Raw genomic sequence first — 14,161 nt, forward strand, 5'->3', positions numbered from 1 at the left:
ATGTGTTTTCTTTGACCTTATGGTTTACTTATGCCAGTTTAGTAGGTTTCTAATTAACCATCTTTATTTAGAAGTTCCAATTATGTGGTTTTAATAATTGAAAAACATGCAGGTTTGTCTATTAGACCTGTTAGTTCATTGTTATGTGAATGAAAACTCAATATAAATGCTGCTAAAGCTAAAAAAGTGGTTTGGGGTTGATAACGTGTCCTGTTCAGATAAAGAATTCTTAAAAATCAACAGAATTGTTCAGTCTTAAACAACATGAGGATGTATATCTTGAGCTAATTTGTCTTGGTGGCCCATGTTCAAAATTAGAAGTCAGCCAGGTTCTTCATGGTCAAAGCAGACAGTTGGTAATACTTGTCTTCAACTGTTACAAATAAAATCTTTGAGTAAAACTGTATCACACAAATGATATGATGTTGGGTTTGTTTCAGATTAATCCATGGTGATGTGAGAGGAAATCACAATAACTGGGGACTGTGGATGCCAATGAAGCAAGAGTGACAGGAGCGGATACATGCTGAAGTCAGGGAGTGGATTCATGGGAATTCATTAGTCTTGTCTCTCATTTTTTTGGTATATGTTTGAAAATTTCCACAACAGTAATAAGAACTTGGCTATATCAGACAGCATCCTGAGGAGGCCTCAGTTGATTATTTGCTAGGATGCTTGGGCATATTTGAAATATTTTTTTAAAGAGAAGATCTCTGCAGGAGCACCTGGGCGGCTCAGTTGGTTGAGCGTCTGACTTTGGCTTAGGTCATGATCTTATGGTACATGAGGTCAAGCCCCATGTCAGGCTTTGTGCTGACAGCTCAGAGCCTGGAGCCTGCTTTGGACTCTGTGTCTCCCTCTCTCTCGGCCCCTCCCCTGGCTCACACTCTGCCTCTCTTTCTCAAAAGTAAATGAATTATATTAAAAAAATTTTTTTATAAAAAAAGAGGCTTTGCAGTTGTTCACAGACGCATTTATGTTTCACCTTTGATGGAAGACGGTTTTATCTCTAAAAAGTCAAGTATCTCAGGCTTTGTGACACATACTGTGCTGTCATGTCAGTCCTTTAGGCCTAATATTGCCATTTCAGGTACTACTCAGAGAGTTTATTCTTGTCTCAACTTCTCAGTTCTAACAAAAAGGGCAGATGAGACAACACAATTAAATGTATGATTTTGTAATAGTTTACAACTCCCAAGAAATTACAAAAATAGTCCAGAGGGTTCTTGTATGTCCTTTAGTCCCCTTCTCCCAACCATAACCTCTTACGTGGCCACAGTACATGAGGTAAGTGAGAGTGGGGAGACACAGTCCACAGCCACGGGAGGTTTCCATCCCCTGAGGGTTTCTAAGCTCTGTTCCTGAGTGGAAACCACCAGAAGACAATATACTTGAACTGCACTGGCCTAATTTTCCATAGAAATGCATTATACTCTTGGTTTTTATCAACTGTCCAGATAAGAAATGTATATCTGAGGAATGACTGAATTTTTTTAAATCTTTATTTATTATTTTTGAGGGGGGAGGGGCAGAGAGAGAGGGAGGCACAGAATCTGAAGCAGGCTCCAGGCTCTGAGCTCTCAGCACAGAGACCGATGTGGGGCTTGAACTCTTGAACTGTGAGATCATGACCTGAGCCAAAGTCAGACGCCCAACTGACTGAGCCACCCATGTGCCTTGTGAAGAATGATTTTTTATTGTCTGAAGACCTTCAGCGAATGGCTGTCCATTGTGTTATTCAGCACCCTGTTCAGAAGGATCCATGTGATAAACTTCTTACAAAATTTAGTGCCAGGGAAAGGTTTGTTCTCCCCAGGAAAAAAGCCAAAAACCTTCCTTTTGCCATAAATGAGGGGTAGACAAACTGTCATATTTCTTTCTCTTTTTTGCCTTGGCTGTCAGAAATTCAGAGGGACTTTAGGATATGATTGCAGTAACTAACTCATTTAACATTTCTAATGTCATTCTTTCCCCTTTCCATTTAAGTAGTTTCTAATATTTCTTTTTGTCTTTATTTTAACTGTACAGGTCCACAATCCCTTATCCGCAATTCTAAAGTGCCAAAAGCTCTAAAAATGTAGAGCATTTTAAAATTTATGAAGTTCAGTGTGAATATTCATGTTTCACTACAGAAATACAAATGTGGTTGATTTCAGGGACCTGCCTCAGACTCCTCCAGGGATGTTATATAATATGCAGTATATAGTAAGCTCTCTAAAATCTGAGAGATTCTGAATTCTAAAATAAGAACTAACCCCAAGGATTTTGGTTGTGTACATGTTTGAATGTGGCAAGGGCCTCAAAAATCTTTTGGACAGCAGGTATTCAGCATGGAGAGGCTCCCAGAAGGCCATGGGGTAGATGTGACCTGATATAGGAGGACACTGGGGAGGGCGGCCATGGAAGCCAAAGGGAGACCTGCTGGTGGCTGCCATTGGTCCCTTGATCCCAAAGCTCATCTCCCTTGGCCACTGGTCACATTACCTGTCTCTGGAACATCTTGTGGTCGGAGTTTCTTGGTCAATTTCAGAGCTGCTTCAAGGTCAAAGACTTGGGAGCGGGTCAACTTCAGCTCCCTACGGAGCTCATTAATCTCCTTGATCAGGAAGACATTTTCCTGTAGACAAGAAAGAAGGGAGAGTGAGTATGGATGGATGAGTGATCAGCGGGCACAGGGCCTGCCCTAGCCTGGGGTTGAGGGTGTTTGGAACAAACAGGGTTGGGCCTGAATCCAGATTCCTCTACTGGGGTACAAGTCCTTATCCTAACTCAGGGACCAGCCTTTGAGGTACCAGCTGACTTGTCTTCAGGTGGACTCTGGCAACATAAGATGCAGTGTGCACAATTCCCAAGCATCCAGACCCTTTCCAGCATCAACAATGCTTTTCTAAACACTTCATTAGAATTTAAATGCATTGAAGTAGCATAATAACCCTATGAGGAGATTCTATTATAATCACAATTTGATAGAAGAGGAAACTGAGGCATGGGGAGGTTATGTAATTTGCCCAAATTGCCTAGATAGCAGGTGGCAGAACCAGGATTCTGACTCTGACAGTCTAGCTCCAGAACTCGGAGCTCTTAAAATACTGTCCTATCCTTTATTAATTTTTCCTCATTCATTTGTTGAACTTAAACTTTTTTTTGAGAGAGAGAGAGAGAGAGAGAGAGAGAGAGAGAGAAAGAGAGAGACAGAGACAGCATGAGGAGGAGAGGGGAAGAGTGAGGGGGAGACAGAAAATCCTAAGCAGGCTCTACAATGTCAGTGTGGAGCTTGATATGGGGCTTGAACCCAAGAAACTGTGAGCTCATAACCTGAGCCGAAACCAAGAGTCAGCTGCTTAAATAACTGAGCCACCCAGATGCCCCTGTTGAATCTAAATTTATATGGTATTTGCTACAGTCCTGGGATGAAGACAGAAATAAGAAATGGTGTTTGCCCTCAGCAGCATAGTGTTTAGTTAGGAGCACAGAAAAGCAAATGAAAATTAACATTTGCTATATCCACTGATAGTACACTTTTTGTTTGTGCTTGACAAACATCCATCCATCCATCCTTCCATCCATCCATCCATCCATCTGTTCATCCATCCATCCATCCATCCAGTAGTTACTGAGTACGTGCTATGCCGTGCTGCACTGTGCTGATCTGAGGTGTACAAAGACTACGACCTGGCCTCTGTTCTTGAGGAGCTTAGAGCTGACTGGGGGATCCGGGCATCTCTGAGCATTGCATCCGGGCACCTCGATGCAATGGAGGGGTGGGGCACAGAGGAAAGGCACTTAGCTCTGCCCTAATGACCAGGGCAGATCCCTGGGCTGAGGCTTGAAGGAGTTACCAAGAAGAGGGTAGAGGGGGTTATGCACAATTGGAGCAGCCAGAGAAAGGCAGAGAAGTAGGACGCAGCTGGCGTGAGGGGACCTGTGGCAGTTCTATATCCCCAGACGCAAAATGAGAGGCCAAGTGCAGAGGAGTGAAGATGAAGAACCCACTGGAGGCCCTGTGGTGGGGGCTCTGCACCGGGGACCAAGCAGTCTCTTCTCTCTTCCCTTCTCACACCTCAAATCTCTCTGCCTTCCTTTTCATACTCAGCCTGAGGGCATCGATGGCGGCTCTTTGGCAGTGTCCTTGTCATCGTGGGCCCAGAGAAGGACTGGCTACTTTGCTCTTAGTGTACTCTTTGCTTGGCTTGTCTACAGCAGTGCCTCTCATGTGACAGCACCAACGACTCATCTAAGAATCCTGTTAAATGTGGCTTCTGGCCGGGGGTTGGTCCTGAGAGTCTACGTTTTGAGCTGTCTGCTAAGAGAAGCTGCAGCTGGCCTGAGAACCAGGCAATCCATGGGTAGAAGGCCGCTGAGGGTCAGAATGCCAAAATAGGCAAATGCAGGGCAAATCTACATAAATCGGGCCTGTGCCAGGAACAATCACTACTTCAGACCCTGTCTCCGCAGTGGTGAGGATGGAGTCGGCCCAGAAAACAGGGTGACCCCAAGCACTACTGTCTGTGAGCCCTGAGTACCTTTCTGTTATGGGGATGTGTCTGCAGAGCCCCAGTGGGAGCAGGGCCTGAATGGGGGAGACCCCAACATGTTCTTTCCCTCCAGAGCTTCTTTATCTGAGCATGTCAGATATACCTTTAGATTCTCAGTATATCACTTAATTTCAGTATTCTTCATTAAAGAAAAATTCTCTCTCTCTTGAATGAGATGCCCAATTATTGCTGATCCCTCGTTTTCAGGCTGGGCTTTGTGCCTTTTATTCTATAAAGTCAGCAGATTTCTCCATCTGATCTTTTACTCTTCTAGCCAACCCAGGCGTTAGTGGTGAATCTCCCACACTTCCTTTCCAGATGCTCTCCAGCAAAGCTCTCTGCCAGTTTCCTCCCCTGAAACCTCTCTGCGCTGACTTTCTATCATGTTGTGATCGATTAAATATGTATGCATTTGGTTTCAAGACCTTGGACTCTACCTTGCACGTAAGAGGCGCTCAATAAATATTTGTGGAATGAATAACTAATGCAGCAGATATCAAGCCGAGTAAGATAAGATTCTTACTAACAAGGAAATTACAAACCAGGGGGTAAAGATTGGGCAAGGGAGAAGAGACAGAAGGAGACTGAGGAGGGCCTGCAGGGAACTCAGGCAAACCTGCTCTGGCTCAGGGCTCTGTCCACTTCCTCACTTCATGGGCGTCACTAAGCTTTCCCTTCTCTTGCCTCATTTGGTAAAGTAATAGTAATCAGATTGAAGATTAGAGACTGAAGGTACCAGCTGTCCAGTCCTCTCTGGCTACATCTTAAGGTATTTCTGCATCACATCCATCCATTCTGTCACTAAGTCCTGTAAGTTTTGTGTCTGAACTGGATCTCGTGTCGATTTGTAACCAGCTCTCAGCATCTCTCCCCTCTACTACCATAACGGCCTCAGGCGGATCCCTTGCCCTAGTGTCTCCCCACCCCTCCATCCTTGACAGTCCTGCTTGGGACCCAGGACCCAGTCACGGGACTTCTGGCTCCCAGCACTTTTCAGTGTGAATGTCTGTTTCTACCCCTACTGCCTGCTTTGGACACCTCCATGATGCCTGCCACCTTAGTGGGCTTTCCAGGACATGACCCAGTTCCCACTAGAGTGTGATCAAGACCCATGAGTTAATACAGCCCAGTTCCCCATTCTGTTCACTCATTTTTTCATTAATTCATTCACTGACTCGGAAAGCTGACTATGCACTGGTCATTGTGCCGGGCACAGGAGGTCCAGCTCATATGCAGTGCTTAGAGATGTCATGAGAGTCTGAAGAGGGGCGCTCACCCAGTGCAAGAAGGACCTCCTGGGGAGGTGGGGGACAGAGAAGACTGTTTCAGGCCTGGAAACAAGAGGGAGCAAGCAGGATTTGAGGCGTTAAATGCCTGATGCTGCTGCTGGTAATAAGAGTAATCATAACTTCACGAGTTGATTAGATCCTTGCACCATTTTGCATGCAACAACTCATTTAATCCCCAGGACAACCTTATGAAGAAGGTGTTATTAGACTCATTTTCAGATGGGGAGACTGAGGCCAAGGCAGTGCTTACGTGGCAGGGGAGCTGGGGTTTGCATCTGGTCGTGTCTGCCTCCAAGTGCTGGTTCCTCTACAGCTGTTGCCTCCCAGACTCCACTTTCCACATCCTAGTGATGTCACCCCATTCCAACATCTCACACAGTATGATGGTTCTGGAAGCCCCCCAGAAGTACAAGTTGGGCTCCTAAAGTGCTTTCTGGGGTGGTCTGTGTTCTGAAGAACCCGCAGGTCACACTGAAGTCAACTGTATATGCTTTGGGTAGCTTTGTGAATTTAAAATATGGATGCAATAGATTGGCTGAGTCTTCTGTTCCCCACCCCTCCTTGGTCAGGACCGCCTACAAAAGCCCCTCCAAACCTCCACCCCCCTATCCAGGCCCTCTATTGCAGGAAAAATGTGATCTGGGGTCCATCACATGCCAGGTATTGGGGTCTGTAAGAGTGACTGGCCGGGGGAATGCTAAGTCTATTTCTATAGACAGCCTTCTAAACAAAGGGGCTACACTGAACTGTCCAGGACCACTTTCGGTAGAGGGGGATGTCAGAGAACCCCGGCCGGAACTGACCCTGACAGAGCCGTCAGCCCAGAAGGGAGAAGGAAGGGAATACCTATAGCACCCCCTGCTGGCCTTCCCTATGATGGCTGTGCCTGGCTGTGTGGGAAAAGCAGGCAACAGATGCACTTTGTGCACTCGGACGCCCTGCGTCAGTGGCATCTTTCTGGAAGCCCCAGTTGGTGGGATGGCCAGCTGCCTAACTGCACAGATGAGGCATTTCTCTGCTCGTCTTTCAGGCTTCCTCTCACATCCCATTTATGTGTCATCATTTCTACTCTGAATTGTCTTTTGATGTCACAACCTATCCCTTCCGAGGTCTTCTCAAATCCCCTTAAGGGACAGCCATCTTCAAATGGGCTGCCCTGCCTCCTGACTGCTCCGGCAGCCTGTCCACCCTGCCAACCCTCCTGCCTGCTTCAACCGTGGGTGGCACCTGCTTCTAAGATAAACTTGGTGCTTCTTGGTATGGCAAGAAGTGACACTAAGCTACTGACACTCCAGTGGGCTTTTTCTTCTTGCCCCCAGTGCTCTGCAATAAAGGAATGCCCGGATGCCCAGGTCCCCAGACACCCCACAGGCCTCACTCTTCCCTGTCCGTTCTCAGGTTTCTCTCTGCCTGGAAGTGTCTTCCCCAACTTGCTCCCTGACCGCTTCTACTTCCCCTTCAAGGCCCAGCTCGATTGCCCCTTCCCCTAATTGAAGCCCCTCTCTATGAGGGGCACATAGCATGGACTATCCTGTACTGAGCAGTGATTATCTGTGTCTGATTTAGATGTCCCGCCACTAGCTGTTGAGGGCGGCATACTATCACATTCATCCTGGACTCTTCCATGGCTGGCACAGAGCGTGGTATGTAAGAAGCCCTCAATATTGTGTCCTGAATGAATGCGTGTCCTAGATGTTTGTATTCAAAGCAACTCTTTATTTTCTTATCTGCAAGCATGCCGGAGAACGAGTGTGGAGGCCCTGTACTCCCGACTGAACATATAAATGAGACAGTGACCTCATTTTCTGAGTTTTCTAATGAGTTCTGCCTTGGCCTTCCTTGGCCTCTGTGGACTGAAGCCCCAGGGCCTGGTACCTGCAGATGCATCAGGCCCCCAAGGCACCAGCTGGGGGGTCTGGGATCAGTTGTGCAATCCCCCCTCCCATGCCCCAGTCCACAGGCAGCCCTGGTCCATGCTGTGATGCCTTCCAGGCTCTCCCACTGATTTCTGCCTTAGTTACTGAGCAGGCTTTAGGTTGGAGGACAGGAAGGGAGATAGCATTTTTGGAGCACCTGTTCCATACCCGGCCAGTGCCTAATGCTTTACATTAGTTATCTCTTCAATCCCTGCAATAACTCACTGAGGTTGGTGCTTCCTTTCCCATTTTATAGACAGGGAAGGAGTCTCATGGAGAAGTTAAGAAATTTCCCCGAAGTCTTCCGGTAAGAGTGGCTGAGGCAGGAAAACTGGGTTTACACAAACAGGGTCCATTCTTGTTTCTCCTGCCCTGACACCTTCCCTGGTCCTGGCCTGGCCCTTCCCCTTCAACTTAAGATCAAAGAAGGAAACTATTTTTATAAGTAAAAACAGTAGCTTTGAAAGATTCTCTCCCTTTTTTCCTTCCTCCTTTTTTCTTTTTCTCCCTCTCCTCTCTTCTCCTTTGCTTTACTTTCTTTTCCTTCCACCCTCCCTCCCTCTTTCCCTTCCTTTCTTCCAAACAAACTCTGACCCAGAGCCTACAAGAAAAAGCAAGGAGTCGCCTTGGTTAAGGGGTGGGGACCCAGGACCCTGCCTGCTGGCCCTGTCTTGCTTCACGCAGTTGTCCGGGGAACGTCTATGGATCCACAGGGCTCCACAGCTCAGGAGTTTACAATGCTGCTCCAGAAAAAGGCGCTTCTGGGGATTTCCCCTGGCTCATGGCTCCCTCTGCCAGCCCTTAGGGAGCAGCAGGGCTGGGCAGGGGCCCTGCTGTGTCTCCTTGCTCCTCCTACCTACCATCTCACCCTGCCCTAAAGGAGGGGGCACGTGGACTCTGGGGTACCCGGGAGCCAAAGAAGACCCGTGCCTGACCTGGGCTGCTTCATGCTGACCCTAGCACCCTCTGGCTGGCCTGTGTTAGGCAAACGTGATAACCACTACACTACGGAAACCCTATCTCTGGCTGGCCTGTGGTCTTCATTTTCCTTTTACTTCTCCTAGGACTGACATTTGCTTTACCTGAGCGAGGGGCCTCAGCCCTGGAGGGCCCTTCAGGCCTGTGCTCTGGGGGCAGGGCGCAGACGAAGACGCAGTGACATCACCAGCCATCAGCTGCTCCTTCAGTCACCCTGGTCCTGCTGCCCAGTGAGCTGCACTCAGAGCCCTGGCGGGCTCTCTGTGCCTGGGGACCTTGACACCATCGGCAAGGGCTTGGTGTATTAGCTACTAGTGCCAAGAGTGCCACCAAATGGATGCACTCCTCTCTCTGGGCTTCTGAGTGCTCTCATGGCTCAGGAGTTGGGCAGTGGTTTGATGGCATGGGGGGAGTTTAGGCGGGGGCTGGTCTTGAAATGGAGGGCACAGACGCCACCACGCCTGGGTCCGACCGGCCTGAATCACAGGGCGCTCCACTCACCTATGTGGGGACTGGCTGAGCAGGGAACTGGTTTGTTTCCATCTGCAGCCCATCCCCATTCCAGTATTTTAATGATGGCGTTAAAGCAATATAAAAAGGTATGTGCCTTATAAATGTGATTCTGATGTTCTCTTTTGATATTAAATTGCATTAATTGCCTCAGACGATACTGATACTCAAACAGAAATCTGGCAGAAGAATCCTGATCGGCCATTTTGATAAGTGGAGGCACAGTAATGGGGTCAGGCTCTCTGGAAAGCCTGATGAAGGATCCCGGGAGGTGGGTGTGGGCACAGGGAGGCCAACTGTGGGGTAGGTGTGGTTGGCTCCGACCCAAGAGATAAGGGAAGGGACTTGAGGCCCAGAAAAGGCAGATGAGGGGTGGAGATGAGTGTGTCTCGAGATACAAGCAGCAGAATAAAAAGCAGCAAAGGAAAATAAGGTGACATAAGAGTTGGAAACTACAGAAAAGACGAGAGTGACAAGGGAGAGCTGGATAGAGGGCCGGAGCGGGGCAAGGGGACTGGGAGGCAGGACACAAGAATGCTTTGGATAAAGATGGGCGGAAAAAGAAACAGGTGTCTGGTGAAGTAGTTGTGGGTGGGGGTGGTAGAAATGAATGGGCATTGGCGGAGTAGGGGTAGGCATGGAAACACCTAGAAAAACATGGAGAGGCTCTCGACCATGGTCACAGCCAGGTCAGGTTCCGGCGGGGGGGGGGGGGGGGGGGGGGGGGGGGTGTCAGAGGAGAGGGATCAAAGAGAGAGGTTTCGAGAAAGCTAGTGGGCCCCTTGCACATCTGGGGGACGGGCAGGTACCTGCATGATGCGGACGTAATCCGTGCGGTGCAGCTCACTCTGCTTCACCACCTTCTTCTTGAGAGTGGCCAGGTTTCTCTCCAGGTGCTCCCGCTGACGGGCATACTCCTGCTGCAGGTCCATGTTCAGCCCTGCGATCTCCACCTGAGGGGCCAGAAGGGCTGCTTAGGGAAGGAGGGGGGGGGACCCGGGAAAGAAGGTGAGTGGGGGAAACAGAGGCAGAGCTCACCATGTCTGCCCGCTGCACATACGTCTCAAAGAGAGCTCGGACCTTGTCCTTCAGGAGCCGGGGTTCCTGGATGTACGCCACGCAGTTGTGAAGGTCTGTCTTAAACCGTTTGACCAGTGCCTCCAGGTCCCGCTCCTGCAATCAGAGGTACTTACATCTGGCACCAGAGGGGCTCTGCAGGGAGCGGGCAAGGGCCGCAGGCAGAGGCACAAGGCAGCAGGAAGACAAAGGACATCTCATCTGGGACTTAACAGTTGACCGCCAGGGCCCACAGTGGACACAGAGACCTAGGTGGGCTCCTAGCTGAGAGGCAGATGTACTAAAACTCGTGGGCACCTGCCTGAATAGCCTCATCTTTAAAAGGCTGCACAGGCAATTCCTTGATTGCCTCTGGGTCCCTTTTAGGACCACACCTTAAATGTGAAAGGCACCGTGAGTGGTCACCCTATTCCTTCCTGAGCCAAGATGGATCGTGTCACTTCTCTCTTGCAGGTCCCTGGGCCAGGGTGTCCATGTGCCCCTTCTCAGCTCACCCAGGGCTTGTCCTTCGAGACGGGCAGGAGGGCTGCTGAGCGGGCAGTGGAAACATGACTGGACAGATTGGTCCAGCAGCAAACTTGGGCCAGAGGCTCACTCTCCCGCCCTCCTCTCTCTGATGCCCATCCTCCTCCACCCCTCACCTGGAGGGCTCTCCTTCCTCTTTGCTCCCACAGCCCTTTGCTCAGCTATCATAATCCATCAACTTGCATTACGATTAGTAGGCACACACCACAGGTCCCCTGGCAACCTGTTCAGGGTGTGAAGGGCAGGGCCTGCGTCACGTTGGGTGCTCTGTGGCTTCTACTATTTCCAGAGTCGATGCTTCATGTGGGGGGTGGAAAAAAATCAATCTGATTCCACAAACATTACGGGGTGCCCTGTGCTAGGGGGTGGTGGAGCAGCCAAGGCCCAGCCCGGGACCCGAAGACCCTGTTCTGGCTCAGTACACCCAGGGCTGCTTTGGAATATACTACTTAGCTGTGGGCACCGGGCGACTTGCGTTAACCTTCTAATCTCTCTGGCCTTATCTACCTTATATGTTACCTATAGAGACTGGACTAACAGTTTCCAAGGCGCTCCTTGCCTCAGTGTGTTGGTTGTTTGTTTTGGTAGTCAAAACCTCTGCCACTGACTATTCCTTCCTTGGGCCAAGCAAGCCAATGCTGCAAGCAACCTTAGGACATTGTCTCCCCCACTCCCCCGGCTTTGAGCACTTCACCCAAAGTCATCTTAGTCTCTGATGGATGCAGCCATGTAGATTTGCATGGGCCTCAAACCAGGCAGGGCTGTGAGCAAGTGAGGAGTGAGTTAAAATGGGAGCGTATCTTAGCAATGGGCTGGCGCTGCCTCTTAGAAGCCAGCTGCCCGTTGCAGACAGGTGCCAGATCCCGAAGCCAAGATCTGCCAGACTCTGAAAATCCTCGCACCTTCTGTCTCTCTTTGCGCATCTCCTGATCAGTGGCTCGTAGTTTCTGCCGCAGTTCTGTGATGTTCAGCTCCAGCTGCGTGTTCAGCTTATGGAAACGCTCCAGTTCTGCCTCCATCTATGGAGAACAAGGGGATAAAGTCAAGAAAAAGAAAGTAACAAAATACAAATGGTATTTGGGAAATGGAGGCTTTTTGGTGGGAATGTGTCCCCGGCTACCAGGCCATGTCTTTTAACCCAGATCATGGGTTTCAGTAGCCAGCCTCTGAACTGCCCCCTCTGAGTTTCCCTGTTCCTTCAGCCATGCTGATGACCTTCTTTTCTTGAACTCTTTATTAATTGGTGACTCTCATGTACTGGGACCTGGAAGCTGAGGCAGGGTTCTGCATGGAAGCACCTTCCCTGCCTACTTTGTGAAACTGTGTGAGCGACTCTTGACCCTTTGGGGCCTCAAGCCATCAGAGTCGATCCCAAAGCAGAAAGTTTTAAGGGACCAGCATGTAGGTGTCCCCAGTTTAAGAAGCCTCCACCTCATCATTCTGTTGAAAAGGTTTTAAAAAGTACAGCTGAGGAGACTACCTCATCTTCAAAAGAAAGGGAAGAAGCCACTGATGAGCTTTGGGAAGATTTTTATTCATTGTTGCATCTGTATTAACCAAAGGCACGTAAATGACAACTGGAGCTTCTGATTTGGACGCGAGCAGGTGGATTTGAGTTTTCAGTTGATCCAATTTCTGTCCAAAGCCACGGGTGAGGTTTGCATGACACACCGTACCTGGTGGACACTGGTATTCCTGATCATAGAGAGGGGCGCTATTTTGGGGGGACGGGACAGCTCACTGGGTTCTCTTGTGGCTGGATGGAGTAGCTCCTCTAACCTACCCCAGGCCCTTTGGTCAGATTTCAAGGCTCCTGCCCATTTTTGGGGTACCAGAAAGCCCCAACGCACCACATCCATGTTCTGGACACGAAGGGGCAGCTTGCAGGAGAATGTTATCATTCTTACTGGAAGCATCTAGATAGACAGAACAGCCCTTTGGCCCAGTGCGTGGCATGGTCAGCATTCTGTGTTCATATGAACAAGTGAATGCACGGCCGGTGTAGAAGGCAAAGGGGAGCCACAGTGAGGGAGGAGAGGGGTGCCTGGAACAACCTGCCTTCTGGAAGAGGAATGAAAAGCCAAATGTGCCATGTTGGTGGAGCTGCATGAAACCACCTTGTGTGGGACACAGCGAGTGTGGGGATATCCATGGCTAAAGAAAGGATGTGTCCACTGGAGAAGGCTGGCCGGCCACCACCGGCATGGGGACACAGAACTGATGAAGAGGGAGCATTTGTCTGCAGGAAGCCACAAGGCTAGAGGAATAAGAGAGAAAGTCCAGGTAGAAAGTACCCTCTTGTGTGCGGAGGATGCGGGAAGGCAGTGCCCAGAAAAGAGATGTTCAATCATGTTCCACACGACAAATAGGTGCTGGAGGACAAAGTGGAGTAGGGGAATTCCAGGCGGAGAGAGCAGGTCATGCACAGAGAGGCCCAGGGGCACGGGCAGCCTGGTGCCTCTCTGCCAGCTACAGGTGGTCCAGGGGGCTGCAGGATGGGGGGGCATGTGAGGAAGGGGGAGAGGGGCTGGAGAGGTCGGCTGAGCTGCATCATGCAGGGCCCAGGGGCAGAGGCTCAACGGGGGAGAAGTTCTGCCTTCATCCTGGCCAGAAGTCTGGCCTTTAACCTGAAAGCTCAGGGAGCCCTGGCAGGTTTTACCCAAGGAGTGGCTCGTTTGCACCTTAGAAGGCCTGATGCGGAGGTCCTCCTGGAGAGAGCATGCCTGGAGGCAGGCACAGCAGTCAGGGGTGAGATGACGGTGCCCAGACCAAGGGAATGGGGGCTGTAAGAGAGACAGGGGCTTCTCCAAGGTCATGTGGTAGTGCCTATAGCTGGCTGTGCCTCTCACTCCACAGTCTCGAAGCCAGCAATGACAGATTAGGTGAGAAAGGAAGTAATACAAGCAAAGCCTCAAAAGCTGCTGAGAACAGAAATAACCCACTTCATAGAAAAATTGTGAAATATGCGGAGTTTGAATAGCTGGCTGGACAGCTGGGATCCTAGCCAGTACGTGGGAACAAGTGTCCTTTTCCTGGCAAGGAAATCCCAGCTACTTTTCCATGTGTTCTCCTCACACTCAGCGCCTCTCAGTGGGGGAGGGGGCAGGAAACAGGCATTTTACCTCCTAGAGGACGTTTGGCAATGTCTGGAGACGTTTTTTGGTTGTCACAACTGGGGGAAGGAGAGGGTTGCTGCAGGCATCTAGTGGGCAGAGACCAGGGATGTTGCTAAATATCCTACAGTGCATGGGACTCCCCTTAACAAAGAACTCCCCACCCCAAGATGTTACAATGAGGTTCTCTGAGGTTGAGAAAACCCCGCGCTAGATGA

The 14,161-nt window shown here is 49.8% G+C and overlaps 1 protein-coding gene across 1 annotated transcript in view; it reads right to left on the reverse strand.

Annotated features, from left to right (window-relative positions):
• CFAP57 (cilia and flagella associated protein 57) overlaps positions 1 to 14,161 on the reverse strand; it is a 66,006-nt gene that overhangs the window by 7,581 nt on the left and 44,264 nt on the right. Inside the window, exons 19-22 of the mRNA XM_029948328.1 lie at positions 11,733 to 11,849; positions 10,267 to 10,401; positions 10,038 to 10,181; positions 2,485 to 2,617 (exon numbers count right to left, since the gene is read on the reverse strand). Of these exons, the coding sequence (XP_029804188.1) occupies positions 2,485 to 2,617; positions 10,038 to 10,181; positions 10,267 to 10,401; positions 11,733 to 11,849 (529 nt within the window). The remainder of the gene's footprint in view (positions 1 to 2,484; positions 2,618 to 10,037; positions 10,182 to 10,266; positions 10,402 to 11,732; positions 11,850 to 14,161) is intronic.

Source organism: Suricata suricatta, chromosome 8, assembly GCF_006229205.1.
Source record: "Suricata suricatta isolate VVHF042 chromosome 8, meerkat_22Aug2017_6uvM2_HiC, whole genome shotgun sequence".
Lineage (NCBI taxonomy): Eukaryota > Metazoa > Chordata > Mammalia > Carnivora > Herpestidae > Suricata > Suricata suricatta.